Source organism: Salmo salar, chromosome 14, assembly GCF_965601325.2.
Source record: "Salmo salar chromosome 14, fSalSal1, whole genome shotgun sequence".
Classification (NCBI taxonomy): domain Eukaryota; kingdom Metazoa; phylum Chordata; class Actinopteri; order Salmoniformes; family Salmonidae; genus Salmo; species Salmo salar.
In genome coordinates, this window is record NC_138304.1 from 99863598 (window position 1) to 99886534 (window position 22937).

Genomic DNA, 22937 nt, shown 5'->3' on the forward strand with positions numbered 1-22937 from the left:
CTGATGACTGTCTGTCTCTACAGAGCTGGGGACTGGTGGGAGGTCCTGTCTGATGACTGTCTATCTCTACAGAGCTGGGGACTGGTGGGAGGTCCAGTCTGATGACTGTCTGTCTCTACGGAGAGGGGGACTGGTGGGAGGTCCTGTCTGATGACTGTCTGTCTCTACGGAGAGGGGGACTGGTGGGAGGTCCTGTCTGATGACTGTCTGTCTCTACAGAGAGGGGGACTGGTGGGAGGTCCTGTCTGATGACTGTCTGTCTCTACAGAGCTGGGGACTGGTGGGAGGTTCTGTCTGATGACTGTCTATCTCTACAGAGCTGGGGACTGGTGGGAGGTCCAGTCTGATGACTGTCTGTCTCTACGGAGAGGGGGACTGGTGGGAGGTCCAGTCTGATGACTGTCTGTCTCTACGGAGAGGGGGACTGGTGGGAGGTCCAGTCTGATGACTGTCTGTCTCTACAGAGAGGGGGACTGGTGGGAGGTCCAGTCTGATGACTGTCTGTCTCTACAGAGCTGGGGACTGGTGGGAGGTCCTGTCTGATGACTGTCTGTCTCTACAGAGCTGGGGACTGGTGGGAGGTCCTGTCTGATGACTGTCTGTCTCTACGGAGAGGGGGACTGGTGGGAGGTCCTGTCTGATGACGTTCTGTCTCTACAGAGAGGGGGACTGGTGGGAGGTCCTGTCTGATGACTGTCTGTCTCTACAGAGCTGGGGACTGGTGGGAGGTCCAGTCTGATGACTGTCTGTCTCTACGGAGAGGGGGACTGGTGGGAGTTCCTGTCTGATGACTGTCTGTCTCTACAGAGAGGGGGACTGGTGGGAGGTCCTGTCTGATGACTGTCTGTCTCTACGGAGAGGGGGACTGGTGGGAGGTCCTGTCTGATGACTGTCTGTCTCTACAGAGCTGGGGACTGGTGGGAGGTCCTGTCTGATGACTGTCTGTCTCTACAGAGCTGGGGACTGGTGGGAGGTCCAGTCTGATGACTGTCTGTCTCTACAGAGCTGGGGACTGGTGGGAGGTCCTGTCTGATGACTGTCTGTCTCTACAGAGCTGGGGACTGGTGGGAGGTCCTGTCTGATGACTGTCTGTCTCTACAGAGAGGGGGACTGGTGGGAGGTCCAGTCTGATGACTGTCTGTCTCTACGGAGAGGGGGACTGGTGGGAGTTCCTGTCTGATGACTGTCTGTCTCTACAGAGAGGGGGACTGGTGGGAGGTCCTGTCTGATGACTGTCTGTCTCTACAGAGCTGGGGACTGGTGGGAGGTCCTGTCTGATGACTGTCTGTCTCTACAGAGAGGGGGACTGGTGGGAGGTCCAGTCTGATGACTGTCTGTCTCTACGGAGAGGGGGACTGGTGGGAGGTCCTGTCTGATGACTGTCTGTCTCTACAGAGAGGGGGACTGGTGGGAGGTCCTGTCTGATGACTGTCTGTCTCTACAGAGCTGGGGACTGGTGGGAGGTCCAGTCTGATGACTGTCTGTCTCTACAGAGAGGGGGACTGGTGGGAGGTCCTGTCTGATGACTGTCTGTCTCTACAGAGCTGGGGACTGGTGGGAGGTCCAGTCTGATGACTGTCTGTCTCTACAGAGCTGGGGACTGGTGGGAGGTCCTGTCTGATGACTGTCTGTCTCTACAGAGAGGGGGACTGGTGGGAGGTCCTGTCTGATGACTGTCTGTCTCTACAGAGCTGGGGACTGGTGGGAGGTCCTGTCTGATGACTGTCTGTCTCTACAGAGCTGGGGACTGGTGGGAGGTCCTATCTGATGACTGTCTGTCTCTACAGAGAGGGGGACTGGTGGGAGGTCCAGTCTGATGACTGTCTGTCTCTACAGAGCTGGGGACTGGTGGGAGGTCCTGTCTGATGACTGTCTGTCTCTACAGAGCTGGGGACTGGTGGGAGGTCCTGTCTGATGACTGTCTGTCTCTACAGAGCTGGGGACTGGTGGGAGGTCCAGTCTGATGACTGTCTGTCTCTACAGAGCTGGGGACTGGTGGGAGGTCCTGTCTGATGACTGTCTGTCTCTACGGAGAGGGGGACTGGTGGGAGGTCCTGTCTGATGACTGTCTGTCTCTACGGAGAGGGGGACTGGTGGGAGGTCCAGTCTGATGACTGTCTGTCTCTACAGAGCTGGGGACTGGTGGGAGGTCCAGTCTGATGACTGTCTGTCTCTACGGAGAGGGGGACTGGTGGGAGGTCCTGTCTGATGACTGTCTGTCTCTACAGAGAGGGGGACTGGTGGGAGGTCCTGTCTGATGACTCTCTGTTTCTACAGAGAGGGGGACTGGTGGGAGGTCCTGTCTGATGACTGTCTGTCTCTACAGAGAGGGGGACTGGTGGGAGGTCCTGTCTGATGACTGTCTGTCTCTACGGAGAGGGGGACTGGTGGGAGGTCCTGTCTGATGACTGTCTGTCTCTACAGAGCTGGGGACTGGTGGGAGGTCCTGTCTGATGACTGTCTGTCTCTACAGAGCTGGGGACTGGTGGGAGGTCCAGTCTGATGACTGTCTGTCTCTACAGAGCTGGGGACTGGTGGGAGGTCCAGTCTGATGACTGTCTGTCTCTACAGAGAGGGGGACTGGTGGGAGTTCCTGTCTGATGACTGTCTGTCTCTACGGAGAGGGGGACTGGTGGGAGGTCCTGTCTGATGACTGTCTGTCTCTACGGAGAGGGGGACTGGTGGGAGGTCCTGTCTGATGACTGTCTGTCTCTACAGAGAGGGGGACTGGTGGGAGGTCCTGTCTGATGACTGTCTGTCTCTACAGAGAGGGGGACTGGTGGGAGGTCCTGTCTGATGACTGTCTGTCTCTACAGAGAGGGGGACTGGTGGGAGGTCCTGTCTGATGACTGTCTGTCTCTACGGAGAGGGGGACTGGTGGGAGGTCCTGTCTGATGACTGTCTGTCTCTACAGAGCTGGGGACTGGTGGGAGGTCCTGTCTGATGACTGTCTGTCTCTACAGAGCTGGGGACTGGTGGGAGGTCCTGTCTGATGACTGTCTGTCTCTACAGAGAGGGGGACTGGTGGGAGGCCCGGTCTGATGACTGTCTGTCTCTACAGAGCTGGGGACTGGTGGGAGGTCCTGTCTGATGACTGTCTGTCTCTACAGAGAGGGGGACTGGTGGGAGGTCCTGTCTGATGACTGTCTGTCTCTACGGAGAGGGGGACTGGTGGGAGTTCCTGTCTGATGACTGTCTGTCTCTACAGAGCTGGGGACTGGTGGGAGGTCCTGTCTGATGACTGTCTGTCTCTACAGAGAGGGGGACTGGTGGGAGGTCCTGTCTGATGACTGTCTGTCTCTACAGAGAGGGGGACTGGTGGGAGGTCCTGTCTGATGACTGTCTGTCTCTACAGAGAGGGGGACTGGTGGGAGGTCCTGTCTGATGACTGTCTGTCTCTACAGAGAGGGGGACTGGTGGGAGGTCCTGTCTGATGACTGTCTGTCTCTACAGAGAGGGGGACTGGTGGGAGGTCCTGTCTGATGACTGTCTGTCTCTACAGAGAGGGGGACTGGTGGGAGGCCCGGTCGTTGAACACGGGGATCTCAGGATACATCCCTAGTAACTACGTCGCTCCTGTAGACTCCATACAGGCTGAGGAGTGAGTACACACACACACACACACACACACACACACACACACACACACACACCTACTCACCAACTACAGTACAACATCTGTGTCTGAACTGTAAGAAATATTGAGGTGACTGGTTGTCATGGTGATGAATTGTATGACTAGATTGTGTGTGTGTGTGTGTGTGTGTGGTGTGTGTGTGTGTGTGTGTGTGTGTATGTGTGTGTATGTGTGTGTATGTGTGTGTATGTGTGTGTGTGTGTGTGTGTGTGTGTGTGTGTGTGTGTGTGTGTGTGTGTGTGTGTGTGTGTTGCCAGGTGGTATTTTGGGAAGATGGGGAGGAAGGATGCAGAGAGACAGCTCCTGGGTCAGGGGAACCCCCGAGGAACATTCCTTATCAGAGAGAGTGAGACCACCATGGGTACGCACACACACACACACACACACACACACACACACACACACACACACACACACACACACACACACACACACACAGCTATACTTTGTTATTGTCTTGGGTACAGCTTTAGAATCATCAGGTTATTAACTTCTTCCTTTCCCCTTTTCATCTCTCTCTCTATTTATCTCACCTCTCTCTCTTACACGGGCGCTTTCTCTCTATCTCATCTCTCTCACTCTCCCTCCTTTCCCCTATCTATCTATCTGTCTGTCTGTCTGTCTGTCTGTCTGTCTGTCTGTCTGTCTGTCTGTCTGTCTGTCTGTCTGTCTGTCTGTCTGTCTGTCTGTCTGTCTGTCTGTCTGTCTGTCTGTCTGTCTGTCTCTCACCTCTCTCTATCTCTCACCTCTCTCTATCTCTCACCTCTCTCTATCTCTCACCTCTCTCTATCTCTCACCTCTCTCTATCTCTCACCTCTCTCTATCTCTCACCTCTCTCTATCTCTCACCTCTCTCTATCTCTCACCTCTCTCTATCTCTCACCTCTCTCTATCTCTCACCTCTCTCTATCTCTCACCTCTCTCTTTCTCCCATCGTCAATCTTTCTCTCTCTCCCCCTCTTTCTCTCCCCTCCCCCCTCTCTCTCTTTTTCTCTTTCTCTCTCTCACATCACTCTCTCTCTCTTTCTCTCTCTCTCTCTGTCTCTCGCCTCTCATCTCTCTCTCTCCCCCTCTCATTCTCTCTCTCTCTCTCCTCTCTCTGTCTCTCTCTGTCTCCCCCCCCTCCCCTCTCTCCTATCTCCAGGTGCCTACTCTCTGTCTATCTGTGACTGGGATGATGGTAAAGGTGACCATGTCAAGCATTATAAGATCAGGAAGCTGGACAGTGGTGGATATTACATAACAACACGCACACAGTTTGACACTGTGCAACAGCTGGTGGAGCACTACAAAGGTGTGACTAGGGTGTATATAAAAGCTAGGGGCTAGGGTGTAGGGTGTAGGGCATAGGGGGAAGTATATAAAAGCTAGGGGCTAGGGTGTAGGTGGAAGTATATAAAAGCTAGGTACTAGGGTGTAGGGTGTAGGGCATAAGGGGAAGTATATAAAATTTGGGGCTAGGGTTGTTTCTGGGTTATTTCTGGACAAGGCCTTTCTCTCCATGTCCAAGGCTTCGGTAAGTCAGGGCCCTGTTTCCTCTCCTCTCTGTATGTCCAAGGCTTTGGTAAGTCAGGGCCCTGTTTCCTCTCCTCTCTGTATGTCCAAGGCTTCGGTAAGTCAGGGCCCTGTTTCCTCTCCTCTCTGTATGTCCAAGGCTTTGGTAAGTCAGGGCCCTGTTTCCTCTCCTCTCTCCATGTCCAAGGCTTTGGTAAGTCAGGGCCCTGTTTCCTCCCCTCTCTGTATGTCCAAGGCTTTGGTAAGTCAGGGCCCTGTTTCCTCTCCTCTCTGTATGTCCAAGGCTTTGGTAAGTCAGGGCCCTGTTTCCTCTCCTCTCTGTATGTCCAAGGCTTCGGTAAGTCAGGGCCCTGTTTCCTCTCCTCTCTCCATGTCCAAGGCTTCGGTAAGTCAGGGCCCTGTTTCCTCTCCTCTCTGTATGTCCAAGGCTTTGGTAAGTCAGGGCCCTGTTTCCTCTCCTCTCTGTATGTCCAAGGCTTCGGTAAGTCAGGGCCCTGTTTCCTCTCCTCTCTGTATGTCCAAGGCTTTGGTAAGTCAGGGCCCTGTTTCCTCTCCTCTCTCCATGTCCAAGGCTTCGGTAAGTCAGGGCCCTGTTTCCTCTCCTCTCTCCCAGTGTCTGTCTGCTCTCTGGTGGCGCAGTCTGTTATAGCAGCATCTTTCTTATGTGTGTGTGTGCTAATTCCTGTGTCTGTATGTCCAATATCCATTCTAGCATACTTAATATGATCAAGTAATGCATTATCAAGCACATTAAATAAGCAGCTGTGGCCAATAGTATCAGTGCTATTGGACAGCATGGTGTATCAGTGCTATTGGACAGCATGGTGTATCAGTGCTATTGGACAGCATGGTGTATCAGTACTATTGGACAGCATGGTGTATCAGTACTATTGGACAGCATGGTGTATCAGTACTATTGGACAGCATGGTGTATCAGTACTATTGGACAGCATGGTGTATCAGTGCTATTGGACAGCATGGTGTATCAGTGCTATTGGACAGCATGGTGTATCAGTGCTATTGGACAGCATGGTGTATCAGTACTATTGGACAGCATGGTGTATCAGTACTATTGGACAGCATGGTGTATCAGTACTATTGGACAGCATGGTGTATCAGTACTATTGGACAGCATGGTGTATCAGTGCTATTGGACAGCATGGTGTATCAGTACTATTGGACAGCATGGTGTATCAGTACTATTGGACAGCATGGTGTATCAGTACTATTGGACAGCATGGTGTGTCGGTACTATTGGACAGCATGGTGTATCAGTGCTATTGGACAGCATGGTGTGTCAGTACTATTGGACAGCATGGTGTATCAGTACTATTGGACAGCATGGTGTGTCGGTACTATTGGACAGCATGGTGTATCAGTACTATTGGACAGCATGCTACCTGTCCCAGACCTGCTGTTTTTAACTCTCTAGAGACAGCAGGAGCGGTTGGGATACTCTGAATGATTGGCTATGAAAAGCCTACTGACATTTACTCCTGAGGTGCTGACCTGTTGCACCCTCTACAACCACTGTGATTATTATTATCTGACCCTGCTGGTCATCTATGAACATTTGAACATCTTGGCTATGTTCTGTTATAATCACCCAGCACAGCCAGAAGAGGACTGGTTACCCCTCATAGCCTCGTTCCTCTCTAGGTTTCTTCCTAGGTTTTGGCCTTTCTAGGGAGTTTTTCCTAGCCACCGTGCTTCTACACCTGCATTGCTTGCTGTTTGGGGTTTTAGGCTGGGTTTCTGTACAGCACTTTGAGATATCAGCTGATGTAAGAAGGGCTTTATAAATAAATTTGATTTGATTTGGTGTATCAGTACTATTGGACAGCATGGTGTGTCAGTACTATGGGACAGCATGGTGTGTCAATACTATTGGACAGCATGGTGTGTCAGTACTATTGGACAGCATGGTGTATCAGTACTATTGGACAGCATGGTGTATCAGTGCTATTGGACAGCATGGTGTATCAGTGCTATTGGACAGCATGGTGTATCAGTACTATTGGACAGCATGGTGTATCAGTGCTATTGGACAGCATGGTGTATCAGTACTATTGGACAGCATGGTGTGTCAGTACTATTGGACAGCATGGTGTATCAGTACTATTGGACAGCATGGTGTGTCAGTACTATTGGACAGCATGGTGTGTCAGTACTATTGGACAGCATGGTGTATCAGTACTATTGGACAGCATGGTGTATCAGTACTATTGGACAGCATGGTGTATCAGTGCTATTGGACAGCATGGTGTATCAGTGCTATTGGACAGCATGGTGTATCAGTGCTATTGGGCAGCATGGTGTATCAGTGCTATTGGACAGCATGGTGTATCAGTGCTATTGGACAGCATGGTGTATCAGTGCTATTGGACAGCATGGTGTATCAGTGCTATTGGACAGCATGGTGTATCAGTACTATTGGACAGCATGGTGTATCAGTACTATTGGACAGCATGGTGTATCAGTACTATTGGACAGCATGGTGTATCAGTACTATTGGACAGCATGGTGTATCAGTGCTATTGGACAGCATGGTGTGTCAGTACTATTGGACAGCATGGTGTATCAGTACTATTGGACAGCATGGTGTATCAGTGCTATTGTTGTCCAATAGCACTGATACACCATGCTGTCCAATAGTACTGATACACCATGCTGTCCAATAGCACTGATACACCATGCTGTCCAATAGTACTGATACACCATGCTGTCCAATAGCACTGATACACCATGCTGTCCAATAGTACTGATACACCATGCTGTCCAATAGTACCGACACACCATGCTGTCCAATAGCACTGATACACCATGCTGTCAAATCAAATCAAATCAAATTTATTTTTATATAGCCCTTCGTACATCAGCTGATATCTCAAAGTGCTGTACAGAAACCCAGCCTAAAACCCCAAACAGCAAGCAAAGCATGTGAAAGAAGCACGGTGGCTAGGAAAAACTCCCTAGGAAAAACTCCCTAGAAAGGCCAAAAACCTAGGAAGAAACCTAGAGAGGAACCAGGCTATGAGGGGTGGCCAGTCCTCTTCTGGCTGTGCAGGGTGGATATTATAACAGAACATGGTCAAGATGTTAAAATGTTAAAATGTTCATAAATGACCAGCATGGTCAAATAATAATAATCATAGTAGTTGTCGAGGGTGCAACAAGCACGTCCGGTGAACAGGTCAGGGTTCCATAGCCGCAGGCAGAACAGTTGAAACTGGAGCAGCAGCACGGCCAGGTGGACTGGGGACAGCAAGGAGTCATCATACCAGGTAGTCCTGAGGCATGGTCCTAGGGCTCAGGTCCTCCGAGAGAAAGACAGAAAGAGAGAAAGAGAGAATTAGAGAGAGCATATTTAAATTCAGTACTATTGGACAGCATGGTGTATCAGTGCTATTGGACAGCATGGTGTATCAGTACTATTGGACAGCATGGTGTATCAGTACTATTGGACAGCATGGTGTATCAGTACTATTGGACAGCATGGTGTATCAGTGCTATTGGACAGCATGGTGTATCAGTACTATTGGACAGCATGGTGTATCAGTGCTATTGGACAGCATGGTGTATCAGTACTATTGGACAGCATGGTGTATCAGTACTATTGGACAGCATGGTGTATCAGTACTATTGGACAGCATGGTGTATCAGTACTATTGGACAGCATGGTGTATCAGTACTATTGGACAGCATGGTGTATCAGTACTATTGGACAGCATGGTGTGTCAGTGCTATTGGACAGCATGGTGTGTCAGTACTATTGGACAGCATGGTGTATCAGTACTATTGGACAGCATGGTGTGTCAGTACTATTGGACAGCATGGTGTATCAGTACTATTGGACAGCATGGTGTATCAGTACTATTGGACAGCATGGTGTATCAGTGCTATTGGACAGCATGGTGTATCAGTGCTATTGGACAGCATGGTGTATCAGTACTATTGGACAGCATGGTGTATCAGTACTATTGGACAGCATGGTGTATCAGTACTATTGGACAGCATGGTGTATCAGTACTATTGGACAGCATGGTGTATCAGTACTATTGGACAGCATGGTGTATCAGTGCTATTGGACAGCATGGTGTGTCAGTACTATTGGACAGCATGGTGTGTCGGTACTATTGGACAGCATGGTGTATCAGTGCTATTGGACAGCATGGTGTATCAGTGCTATTGGACAGCATGGTGTATCAGTACTATTGGACAGCATGGTGTCGGTACTATTGGACAGCATGGTGTCGGTACTATTGGACAGCATGGTGTGTCAGTGCTAATGTGTATGTGTTATGTGTCTGTAAGATACTTTTGGTGATGCAGTGTATGTGGACACCCTTTCAAATTAATGGATTCGGTTATTTCAGCCACACCCATTGCTGACAAGTGCATAAAATTGAGCACACAGCCATGCAATCTCCATAGACAAACATTGGCAGTAGAATGACATTACTGAAGAGCTCAGTGATTTTCAACGTGGCACCGTCAGAGGATGCTACCTTTCCAACAAGTCAGTTCGTCAAATTTCTGCCCTGCTAGAGCTGCCCCAGTCAACTGTAAGTGCTGAAGGTCTAGGAGCAACAACGGCTTATCCGCAAAGTGGTAGGCCACATAAGCTCACAGAACGGGACTGCCGAGTGCTGAAGTGCGTAGCGCTAAAAATCGCCATGATTTTGGAATGAGTTGTTCAAACAGCTGTCCACATACTTTTAGTCTCGTAGTGTATCTATGTTATGTATGTTAGTACTCTTTAGTGGAACAAGTAAAGCATCCTGTTTTATGTGTTCTATATGTGTTCTATATGTGTTTGTTGCCTTTGATCTCTTCATTCCCTGTCTGTCTGTCTGTCTGTCTGTCTGTCTGTCTGTCTGTCTGTCTGTCTGTCTGTCTGTCTGTCTGTCTGTCTGTCTGTCTGTCTGTCTGTCTGTCTGTCTGTCTGTCTGTCTGTCTGTCTGTCTGTCTGTCTGTCTGTCTGTCTGTCTGTCTTTTTCTCTCTCTCTCTCCCTCTCTCTCTCTCTTTATCTCTATCTTTCCCTCTCTCTCTCTATCCCTCTCTCGGTCTCTCTCTGTCTCTCTTTCTCTCTGTCTGTCTGTCTTTCTCTGTCTCTCTCTCACTCCCATCAGAGCGAGCTGCAGGTCTGTGCTGTAGGTTGATTGGCAGCTGTAGGCGGGGCATGCCTAAGCTTGCGGACCTATCGGTAAAGACCAAGGATGTGTGGGAGATTCCCAGAGAGTCTCTCCAGCTCATTAAGAAGCTGGGCAACGGGCAGTTTGGAGAAGTCTGGATGGGTAGGAACTAGTTCTCTGTCTTTGCATGCCTCTTCATCTCATTTAATCTCCCTCCCTCTATCCCTCCCTCCACCCCCTCCTCCCTCTCCACTCCTACCATCCTCTCCACCCCTCCCTCTTCTAGGCAGTAACGATGGGATGTGTCACTTCTTGACCATGTCCTGTCCCAATTCAACGCCCCTCACCCTGGGTTTGGGGCGGGACGCCTGGGAGGTTGCCCGGGAAACGCTGGCCCTAAACAAGAAGTTGGGTCAGGGCTGCTTCGGAGATGTCTGGATGGGTGAGACCGACTGTCAATCAATCAATCAATCAATCAATCAATCAATCAATCAATCAATCAATCAATCAATCAGTCACCTTCTTTTACTGTATGTTGGCCCACTTTGTACAGTCTGTATTCCAGAAGGGCTTCTCAGTGTGTCTCTGGAGATTCCCAATGTGTTGCTGATGTGGTGTTCCCGGTGTCCAGTTCAGTGTTAAAGTGTCTGTGTCTGTCCAGACCAGTGCTGTTCTGTGTCAGTGTTAAAGTGTGTGAGTGTGTCCAGACCAGAGGGTGTTTTACTGGTCCAGCTTCATGTGCTACTGTAGCTTCATGCTGGTACCCCTTCTCTCCTCTCGCTCCTCCCCTCTCTCCTCCCTCCTCTCCTCCCCTCCCCTCTCCTCCCCTCCTTCCTCGCCTCCCTCCTCCCCTCTCCTCTCTCCTCCGTTCCCTCCTTCCCTCCTTCCTCCCCTCTCTGTTCCCCTCCCTCCTCCTCTCCCTCTCTCTCTCCTCTATCCTTCCCTCTCTCCTCCCCTTTCTCCTCCTCTTTCCTCCCCACTCTCCTCCCCATCCCTCCTCCAGTCTCTTCACCCTTCTCTCCTTCCCTCTCTCCCAATTGTTACCCCACCCTGCCTCCTCCACGCATGACCTCATCATCACTCTTTTAATGTGTGTACTATTTAAGTCTGTGTGTAGGTGTGCGTGTGTGTATATCATTGTGTGTGTTTCTGCCTCTGTGTGTGTGTGTGTGTATGTCAGGTATGTGGAACAGCACCACCAAGGTAGCAGTGAAGACGTTGAAGCCAGGCACCATGTCTCCAGAGGCCTTCCTAGAAGAAGCTCAGATCATGAAGAGACTGAGACATGACAAGCTGGTGCAGCTGTACGCTGTGGTCTCTGAAGAACCCATCTACATCATCACAGAGTTCATGAGCCAAGGTGCTGCACGGAGCACACAGCATGCACACACACCTAAGCAAGGAAGCTCGCACACACACTCGCGCACAGACACACACACACACACACACACACACACACACACACACACTCATATACACACACACACCACATGTTTTTGCAATGATTTCTGACATGTATTCAACTGTGTGTACTGCAGGAAGTCTACTGGACTTCCTGAAGGATGGGGAAGGAGGAAATCTGAAGCTGCCTCAACTGGTGGATATGGCTGCACAGGTCAGAACACACATCCACCATCTTGACCACGTTCCTCTGTTGGTCGGGCGCTGGTGCCACCTCACACTCTGCTGTAGGTGGGACAAGTGGGGATGACGGGCACCTCTAACCCTTCCTCCGGTGTGTGTGTGTGTGTGTGTGTGTGTGTGTGTGTGTGTGTGTGTGTGTGTGTGTGTGTGTGTGTGTGTGTGTGTGTGTGTGTGTGTGTGTGTGTGTGTGTGTGTGTGTGTGTGTGTGTGTGTGTGTGTGTGTGTGTGTGTGTGTGTGTGTGTGTGTGTGTGTGTGTGTGTGTGTGTGTGTGTGTGTGTGTGTGTGTGTGTGTGTGTGTGTGTGTGTGTGTGTGTGTGTGTGCGCGCGTAGATAGCGGCAGGCATGGCGTATATAGAGCGAATGAACTACATCCATCGGGATTTACGAGCGGCTAACATTCTGGTCAGTGATAATCTGGTGTGCAAGATCGCTGACTTTGGTCTGGCCAGACTCATAGAGGACAATGAGTACACTGCCAGACAAGGTAAGAGAGAGTGTGACAACTCTTGATGAGAACAGGACTTCATAAATACATTTGATTGATTGATTGATTGATTGATTGATTTTACAGGAGCCAAGTTCCCCATCAAGTGGACTGCTCCTGAAGCAGCTCTATACGGGCGTTTCACCATCAAGTCTGACGTGTGGAGCTTTGGTATACTGCTCACTGAGCTCATCACAAAGGGACGCGTACCTTACCCAGGTAGGTGGGCGTGTCTTACTCTCTCCCTTCTTTTTTCCAGGCATAGGATACCATGTGTTACTAAACATCTCTGTACAGTGGCAAGAAAAAGTAGGTGAACCCTTTGGAATTGCCTGGATTTCTGCATAAATTGGTCATAAAATGTGATCTGATCTTCATCTAGGTCACAACAATAGACAAACACAGTCTGCTTAAACTAATAACACACAGACAATTATACATTTTCATGTCTTTATTGAACACACTGTGTAAACATTCACAGTGCAGGGTGGAAAAAGTATTTGAACCCTTGGATTTAATAACTGGTTGACCCTCCTTTGGCAGCAATAACCTCAACCAAACGTTTTCAGGAGGAATTTTGGACCATTCCTCTTTAAAAAACAGTTTCAGTACAGCAATATTATTGGGATGTCTGGTGTGACCTGCTCACTTGAGGTCATGTAACAGCATCTCAAATTGGGTTGAGGTCAGGACTCTGACTGGGCCACTCCAGAAGGTGTATTTTCTTCTGTTGAAGCCATTCTGTTGTTGATTTACTTATGTGTTTTGGGTTGTTGTCCTGTTGCATCACCCAACTTCTGTTGAGCTTCGATTGGTGGACAGATAGCCTTACATTCTCCTGCAAAATGTCTTGATAAACTTGGGAATTCATTTTCCCGTCAATGATAGCAAGCTGTCCAGGCCCTGAGGCAGCAAAGCAGCCCCAAACCATGATGCTCCCTCCACCATACTTTACAGTGAGGATGAGGTTTTGATGTTGGTGTTGTGTGCCTATTCTTTCTCCGCACATAGTGAGGTGTGTTCCTTCCAAACTACTCAACTGTAGTTTAATCTGTCCACAGAATATTTTGCCAGTAGCTCTGTGGAATATCCAGGTGCACTTTTGCAAACTTCAGACGTGCAGCAATGTTTTTTTTGAACAGCAGTGACTTCCTCCGTGGTGTCCTCCCATGAACACCATTCTTGTTTAACGTTTTATGTATCGTAGACTCGTCAACAGAGATGTTAGCATGTTCCAGAGATTTCTGTAAGTCTTTAGCTGACACTCTAGGATTCTTCTTAACCTGATTGAGCATTCTGTGCTGTGCTCTTGCAGTCATCTTTGCAGGATGGCCACTCCTAAGGAGAGTAGCAACAGTGCTAAACTTTCTCCATTTATAGACAATTTGTCTTACCGTGGACTGACAAACAAACGCTTTTAGATATACTTTTGTAAACCTTTCCAGCTTTATGCAAGTCAACAATTCTTAATCTTAGGTCATCTCAGATCTCCTTTGTCTGAGGCATGGTTCACATCAGGCAATGCTTCTTGTGAATAGCAAACTCAAATTTTGTGAGTGTTTTTTATAGGGCAAGGCAGCTCTAACCAACATCTCCAATCTCATCTCATTGATTGGACTCCAGGTTAGCTGGCTCCTGACTCCAATTAGCTTTTGGAGCAGTCATTAGCCTAGGGGTTCACATACTTTTTCCAACCTACAGTCGTGGCCAAGAGTTTTGAGAATGACACAAATATAAATTTTCATAAAGTCTGCTACCTCAGTTTGTATGATGGCAATTTGCATATACTCCAGAATGTTATGAAGAGTGATCAGATGAATTGCAATGAATTGCAAAGTCCCTCTTTGCCATGCAAATGAACTGAATCACCGGAAAACATTTCCACTGCATTTCAGCCCTGCCACAAAAGGACCAGCTGACATCATGTCAGTGATTCTCTCATTAACAAAGGTGTGAGTGTTGACAATGACAAGGCTGGAGATCACTCTGTCATGCTGATTGAGTTTGAATAACAGTCTGGAAGCTTCAAAAGGAGGGTGGTGCTTGGAATCATTGGTCTTCCTCTGTCAACCATGGTTACCTGCAAGGAAACACATGCCGTCATCATTGCTTTGCAAAAAAAGGGCTTCACAGGCAAGGATATTGCTGCCAGTAAGATTGCACCTAAATCAACCATTTATCGGATCATCAAGACCGTCAAGGAGAGCGGTTCAATTGTTGTGAAGAAGGCTTCAGGGCGCCCAAGAAAGTCCAGCAAGCACCAGGACCGTCTCCTAAAGTTGATTCAGCTGCTGGATCGTGGCACCACCAGTACAGAGCTTGCTCAGGAATGGCAGCCGGCAGGTAGGTGTGAGTGCATCTGCACGCACAGTGAGGCGAAGACTTTTGGAGGATGGCCTGGTGTCAAGAAGAGCAGCAAAGAAGTCACTTCTCTCCAGGAAAAACATCAGGGACAGACTGATATTCTGCAAAAGGTACAGGGATTGGACTGCTGAGGACTGGGGTAAAGTCATTTTCTCTGGAAAATCTTGGAAAAAAGTCATTTTCTCTGGAAAAAAAGCTTGTCCGGAGAAGACAAGGTGAGCGCTACCATCAGTCCTGTGTCATGCCAACAGTAAAGCATCCTGAGACCATTCATGTGTGGGGTTGCTTCTCAGCCAAGGGAGTGGGCTCACTCACAATTCTGCCTAAGAACACAGCCATGAATAAAGAATGGTACCAACACATCCTCCGTGAGCAACTTCTCCCAACCATCCAGGAACAGTTTGGTGACGAACAATGCCTTTTCCAGCATGATGGAGCACCTTGACATAAGGCAAAAGTGATAACTAAGTAGCTCGGGGAACAAAACATCGATATTTTGTGTCCATGGCCAGGAAACTCCCCAGACCTTAATCCCATTAAGAACTTGTGGTCAATCCTCAAGAGGCGGGTGGACAAACAAAAACCCACAAATTCTGACAAACTCCAAGCATTGATTATGCAATAATGGGCTGCCATCAGTCAGGATGTGGCCCAGAAGTTAATTGACAGCATGCCAGGGCGGATTGCAGAGGTCTTGAAAAAGAAGGGTCAACACGGCAAATATTGACTCTTTGCATCAACTTCATGTAATTGTCAATAAAAGCCTTTGACACTTATGAAATGCTTGTAATTATACTTCAGTATTCCATAGTAACATCTGACAAAAATATCTAAAGACACTGAAGCAGCAAACTTTGTGAAAATTAATATTTGTCATTCTCAAAACTTTTGGCCACGACTGAACACTGTGAATGTTTAAATGATGTATTCAATATAGACAAGAAGAATTCAATAATTTGTGGGTTATTAATTTTATGACCAATTTATATAGAAATCCAGGTAATTCCAAAGGGTTCACATACTTTTTCTTGCCACTGTATGTCTCTTTCTCCCTCTCTACCACTCCATCTCCCTCATCTTCTCTAGGTATGAATAACCGCGAGGTCCTGGAGCAGGTGGAGAGGGGGTACAGGATGCCCTGTGCGGTTGGTTGTCCTGCCTCCCTCCATGACCTGATGGTACAGTGCTGGCGGAATGATGCGGACGAGAGACACACCTTTGAATACCTGCAGGCCTTCCTGGAAGACTACTTCACTGCTACTGAACCCCAGTACCAGCCTGGAGAGAACCTGTGACCACACGCACGCACACACGCACACAGACAGACACTCACTCACATAAATACAGACACACACACACACACAGTTTTTGTAGGCTGTAGCATGCCAGATTGTGCCTTAAATCTATACTCAGTGTAATATGATAATGATGATGATGTCTTCACTTCCAATGCTTTTTACTCTTTAACCATCTTTCATGTCAAAGTGGATTTTTACTGTAACCTTTCTTAAGTCTGTTGTTTTTTTTCCGAGCTTCTGAATCTGGCAGGTAAATGCTGCCAGAGGCGGCATGCCCATAGGGGGCACGTGTCCCCTCAAAGAATGTGCCCTGTTTAAAAACATTTAAGAAAAAAAATTATATATATATATATATATATATATATATATATATATATATATATATATATATATATATATATATATATATATATTTTATTTCTTAAATGTTTTTAACTTCATAAACAACAACTATATACAGTGGGGCAAAAAAGTATTTAGTCAGCCACCAATTGTGCAAGTTCTCCCACTTAAAAAGATGAGAGAGGCCTGTAATTTTCATCATAGGTACACTTCAACTATGGCAGACAAAATGAGAAAAAGAAATCCAGAAAATCACATTGTAGGATTTTTTATGAATTTATTTGCAAATTATGGTGGAAAATAAGTATTTGGTCAATAACAAAAGTTTATCTCAATACTTTGTTATACACCCTTTGTTGGCAATGACACAGGTCAAACGTTTTCTGTAAGTCTTCACAAGGTTTTCACACACTGTTGCTGGTATTTTGGCCCATTCCTCCATGCAGATCTCCTCTAGAGCAGTGATGTTTTGGGGCTGTCGCTGAGCAACACAGACTTTCAACTCCCTCCAAAGATTTTCTATGGGGTTGAGATCTGAAGACTGGCTAGGCCACTCCAGGACCTTGAAATGCTTCTTACGAAGCCACTCCTTCGTTCCCGGGCGGTGTGTTTGGGATCATTGTCATGCTGAAAGACCCAGCCACATTTCATCTTCAATGCCCTAGCTGATGGAAGGAGGTTTTCACTCAAAATATCACGATACATGGCCCCATTCATTCTTTCCTTTACACGGATCAGTCGTCCTGGTCCCTTTGCAGAAAAACAGCCCCAAAGCATGATGTTTCCACCCCCATGCTTCACAGTAGGTATGGTGTTCTTTGGATGCAACTCAGCATTCTTTGTCCTCCAAACACGACGAGTTTAGTTTTTACCAAAAAGTTATATTTTGGTTTCATCTGACCATATGACATTCTCCCCTTACCTTTTCTGGATAATCCAAATGCTCTCTAGCAAACTTTAGACGGGCCTGGACATGTACTGGCTTAAGCAGGGGGACACGTCTGGCACTGCAGGATTTGAGTCCCTGGCGGCGTAGTGTGTTACTGATGGTAGGCTTTGTTACTTTGGTCCCAGCTCTCTGCAGGTCATTCACTAGGTCCCCCCGTGTGCTTCTGGGATTTTTGCTCACCGTTCTTGTGATCATTTTGACCCCACGGGGTGAGATCTTGCGTGGAGCCCCAGATCGAGGGAGATTATCAGTGGTCTTGTATGTCTTCCATTTCCTAATAATTTCTCCCACAGTTGATTTCTTCAAACCAAGCTGCTTACCTATTGCAGATTCAGTCTTCCCAGCCTGGTGCAGGTCTACAATTTTGTTTCTGGTGTCCTTTGACAGCTCTTTGGTCTTGGCCATAGTGGAGTTTGGAGTGTGACTGTTTGAGGTTGTGGACAGGTGTCCTTTATACTGATAACAAGTTCAAACAGGTGCCATTAATACAGGTAACGAGTGGAGGACAGAGGAGCCTCTTAAAGAAGAAGTTACAGCTCTGTGAGAGCCAGAAATCTTGCTTGTTTGTAGGTGACCAAATCCTTATTTTCCACCATAATTTGCAAATAAATTCATTAAAAATCCTACAATGTGATTTTCTGGATTGCTTTCCCTCATTTTGTCTGTCATAGTTGACGTGTAGCTATGATGAAAATTACAGGCCTCTCTCATCTTTTTAAGTGGGAGAACTTGCACAATTGGTGGCTGACTAAATACTTTTTTGCCCCACTGTATATACAGTGCCTTGCGAAAGTATTCGGCCCCCTTGAACTTTTCGACCTTTTGCCACATTTCAGGCTTCAAACATAAAGATATAAAACTGTATTTTTTTGTGAAGAATCAACAACAAGTGGGACACAATTATGAAGTGGAACGAAATTTATTGGATATTTCAAACTTTTTTAACAAATAAAAAACTGAAAAATTGGCCGTGCAAAATTATTCAGCCCCCTTAAGTTAATACTTTGTAGCGTCACCTTTTGCTGCGATTACAGCTGTAAGTCGCTTGGGGTATGTCTCTCTCAGTTTTGCACATCGAGAGACTGACATTTTTGCCCATTCCTCCTTGCAAAACAGCTCGAGCTCAGTGAGGTTGGATGGAGAGCGTTTGTGAACAGTTCTTTTCAGTTCTTTCCACAGATTCTCGATTGGATTCAGGTCTGGACTTTGACTTGGCCATTCTAACACCTGGATATGTTTATTTGTGAACCATTCCATTGTAGATTTTGCTTTATGTTTTGAATCATTGTCTTGTTGGAAGACAAATCTCCGTCCCAGTCTCAGGTCTTTTGCAGACTCCATCAGGTTTTCTTCCAGAATGGTCCTGTATTTGGCTCCATCCATCTTCCCATCAATTTTAACCATCTTCCCTGCCCCTGCTGAAGAAAAGCAGACCCAAACCATGATGCTGCCACCACCATGTTTGACAGTGGGGATGGTGTGTTCAGGGTGATGAACTGTGTTGCTTTTACGCCAAACCTAACGGTTTGCATTGTTGCCAAAAAGTTCGATTTTGGTTTCATCTGACCAGAGAACCTTCTTCCACATGTTTGGTGTGTCTCCCAGGTGGCTAGTGGCAAACTTTAAACAACACTTTTTATGGATATCTTTAAGAAATGGCTTTCTTCTTGCCACTCTTCCATAAAGGCCAGATTTGTGCAGTATACGACTGATTGTTGTCCTATGGACAGAGTCTCCCACCTCAGCTGTAGATCTCTGCAGTTCATCCAGAGTGATCATGGGCCTCTTGGCTGCATCTCTGATCAGTCTTCTCCTTGTATGAGCTGAAAGTTTAGAGGGACGGCCGGGTCTTCGTAGATTTGCAGTGGTCTGATACTCCTTCCATTTCAATATTATCGCTTGCACAGTGCTCCTTGGGATGTTTAAAGCTTGGGAAATCTTTTTGTATCCAAATCCGTCTTTAAACTTCTCCACAACAGTATCTCGGACCTGCCTGGTGTGTTCCTTGTTCTTCATGATGCTCTCTGCGCTTTAAACGGACCTCTGAGACTATCACAGAGCAGGTGCATTTATACGGAGACTTGATTACACACAGGTGGATTCTATTTATCATCAATAGTCATTTAGGTCAACATTGGATCATTCAGAGATCCTCACTGAACTTCTGGAGAGAGTTTGCTGCACTGAAAGTAAAGGGGCTGAATAATTTTGCACGCCCAATTTTTCAGTTTTTTATTTGTTAAAAATGTTTGAAATATCCAATAAATTTCGTTCCACTTCATGATTGTGTACCACTTGTTGCTGATTCTTCACAAAAAAATTACAGTTTTATATCTTTATGTTTGAAGCCTGAAATGTGGCAAAAGGTCGAAAAGTTCAAGGGGGCCGAATACTTTCGCAAGGCACTGTATATACACTGCTCAAAAAAATAAAGGGAACACTTAAACAACACAATGTAATTCCAAGTCAATCACACTTCTGTGAAATCAAACTGTCCACTTAGGAAGCAACACTGATTGACAATACATTTCACATGCTGTTGTGAAAATGGAATAGACAACAGGTGGAAATTATAGGCAATTAGCAAGACACCCCCAATAAAGGAGTGGTTCTGCAGGTGGGGACCACAGACCACTTCTCAGTTCCTATGCTTCCTGGCTGATGTTTTGGTCACTTTTGAATGCTGGCGGTGCTTTCACTCTAGTGGTAGCATGAGACGGAGTCTACAACCCACACAAGTGGCTCAGGTAGTGCAGCTCATCCAGGATGGCACATCAATGCGAGCTGTGGCAAGAAGGTTTGCTGTGTCTGTCAGCGTAGTGTCCAGAGCATGGAGGCGCTACCAGGAGACAGGCCAGTACATCAGGAGACGTGGAGGAGGCCGTAGGAGGGCAACAACCCAGCAGCAGGACCGCTACCTCCGCCTTTGTGCAAGGAGGAGCAGGAGAAGCACTGCCAGAGCCCTGCAAAATGACCTCCAGCAGGCCACAAATGTGCATGTGTCTGCTCAAACGGTCAGAAACAGACTCCATGAGGGTGGTATGAGGACCCGACGTCCACAGGTGGGGGTTGTGCTTACAGCCCAACACCATGCAGGACGTTTGGCATTTGCCAGAGAACACCAAGATTGGCAAATTCGCCACTGGCGCCCTGTGCTCTTCACAGATGAAAGCAGGTTCACACTAAACAAGTGACAGATGTGACAGAGTCTGGAGACGCCGTGGAGAACGTTCTGCTGCCTGCAACATCCTCCAGCATGACCGGTTTGGCGGTGGGTCAGTCATGGTGTGGGGTTGGCATTTCTTTGGGGGGCCACACAGCCCTCCATGTGCTCACCAGAGGTAGCCTGACTGCCATTAGGTGCCGAGATGAGATCCTCAGACCCCTTGTGAGACCATATGCTGGTGCGGTTGGCCTTGGGTTCCTCCTAATGCAAGACAATGCTAGACCTCATGTGGCTGGAGTGTGTCAGCAGTTCCTGCAAGAGGAAGGCATTGATGCTATGGACTGGCCCGCCCGTTCCCCAGACCTGAATCCAATTGAGCACATCTGGGACATCATGTCTCGCTCCATCCACCAACGCCACGTTTCACCACAGACTGTCCAGGAGTTGGCGGATGCTTTAGTCCAGGTTTGGGAGGAGATCCCTCAGGAGACCATCCGCCACCTCATCAGGAGCATGCCCAGGCGTTGTAGGGAGGTCATACAGGCACGTGGAGGCCACACACACTACTGAGCCTCATTTTGACTTGTTTTAAGGACATTACATCAAAGTTGGATCAGCCTGTAGTGTGGTTTTCCACTTTAATTTTGAGTGTGACTCCAAATCCAGACCTCCAAGGGTTGATAAATTGGATTTCCATCGATTATTTTTGTGTGATTTTGTTGTCAGCACATTCAACTATGTAAAGAAAAAAGTATTTAATAAGATTATTTCTTTCATTCAGATCTAGGATGTGTTGTTTAAGTGTTCCCTTTATTTTTTTGAGCAGTATATATATATATATTATATATATATATATAATATATATATATATATTATATATATATATATATATATATTAGTTGTTGTTTCTCTGTCATACTACTAGCCACCTAGCAAGTTTATGAAGTTGGCTTTGGTTAGCCCAGCTCTCCCAACCTCATAACTAACTACCAAGAAGCCATTTCAGACTATCAATCAAGTTAGAGTAGCTAGCTTGTCTGTCTTAGCTGGCATGCCTGCTGTCAAGGTTGGAAGACTTTAGAAAAGCAAGCAATAACTAAATGTATTGAATAAGACTCACATTCCTTTCAATCTTTTACCCAGATTTTAGCAGACATGCAGAGAAGAATGCTGCCAGTGTTTGCCGATGTTACAAATAGGCCTAGCTTGTGCATCATTATCACTAGCTATCACTAGCTATCACTAACTAACAGGGAAGAAATCCGAGGGTGAGCACGGAGCGTGACTGGGCCAAGCTAGAGCAGCTTGTGAAGTTGCTGGAGCCGTTCGCAGACTTCAAACTGACAGCCAGTCACTGTCTGATGTGGTGTCGTCTCAACCGCGAGTCACACTTGCAGTCAACTACTGTTGCAAAACAGTTGGCACAGGTCCTCCTTATGTCGCTGCGTGAGCGCTTTGCATGCACACTGAATCCTCTGGCAGCAAACTTCAATCCTCACTCTACAGCAGCTTGCTCAACATAGGTGGAGCCACTGATCAGGGAAGCAGAGTCTTTTGTACTTCAGCAAATCAGAGAGTACAGCCATGGAGCAGCAGGACCCCAGCAAGATGCCAGCACATTGAATCCAGCAAGCATCTCGACCACAGTTCTTCAGAAATATAGTTTCCTCGCATCGAGGATAGTCGAGCCGGAGGGTCAACCTGTCAGGGTATTCAGTGCCCTGTGTGAGCTGTGGAAATACCTGGAAGAGGTAAAGAGGGGCATGTTTACAGAGTCACCTCTCCAGTTCTGGCAGGCAAGGATGGCTGTGCATTGTGGCACTGGATCTGGTTCCTGCCCCTGCATCCCAAGCTTTCACGGAGAGAATATTCAGCCTTTCATCAGGCTTGAAAAACCGAACGACAACCTCTTTGGAATGCAGAGTCTTCTTGAAGATAATCCAGAGAATCTTGTTTGGTTGAACAGAAACATACACACACACACACACACACACACACACACACACACACACACACACACACACACACACACACACACACACACACACACTTATAGATTTGTGAAGAAGTGTTGCATTGCTCATGTTTTTGCTTTTGTTGCAGCTGTTTTATGAACCCAATGTCAAGGGGTTAGTCACAGTGATGATACATGTTTCATATTACATTAACATAACATTTCACATGACTTCATTTGTTGTTTTTGTCACATAAAGGTACTTGATTCTTCTTACATCTACTAGGAAAGTTACAAAAGCATTAGATTGGTGTAAACATGGGCCATATTTCTGGCACCAGTCTAGGTGCTTATCCTTTAAATCCAAGTCAAATTAGGATGGATTTCTAATTTAAACCTTAACGAACATATTTCCTGGCCAGGGAGTTGTATAGAGTCCTCTAGTGAC

At 47.2% G+C, this 22937-nt stretch overlaps 1 protein-coding gene across 2 annotated transcripts in view; it reads left to right on the plus strand.

The window, feature by feature from the left end:
- LOC106593574 (tyrosine-protein kinase Fyn) overlaps positions 1 to 16443 on the plus strand; it is a 46614-nt gene extending 30171 nt beyond the window's left edge. The window contains exons 5-13 of one of the 2 annotated variants that reach the window (XM_045695022.2): positions 3503 to 3601; positions 3895 to 3998; positions 4781 to 4930; positions 10285 to 10449; positions 11468 to 11647; positions 11826 to 11902; positions 12263 to 12416; positions 12504 to 12635; positions 15867 to 16443. In XM_045695022.2, the coding sequence (XP_045550978.2) occupies positions 3911 to 3998; positions 4781 to 4930; positions 10285 to 10449; positions 11468 to 11647; positions 11826 to 11902; positions 12263 to 12416; positions 12504 to 12635; positions 15867 to 16075 (1155 nt within the window). In that variant the 5' untranslated portion in view covers positions 3503 to 3601; positions 3895 to 3910 and the 3' untranslated portion in view covers positions 16076 to 16443. Of the gene's footprint in view, positions 1 to 3502; positions 3602 to 3894; positions 3999 to 4780; positions 4931 to 10284; positions 10450 to 10573; positions 10730 to 11467; positions 11648 to 11825; positions 11903 to 12262; positions 12417 to 12503; positions 12636 to 15866 lie in introns of both variants that reach the window. The other variant, XM_045695023.2, reaches the window with a different exon arrangement.
- The last annotated feature ends 6494 nt before the right edge of the window (positions 16444 to 22937 follow it).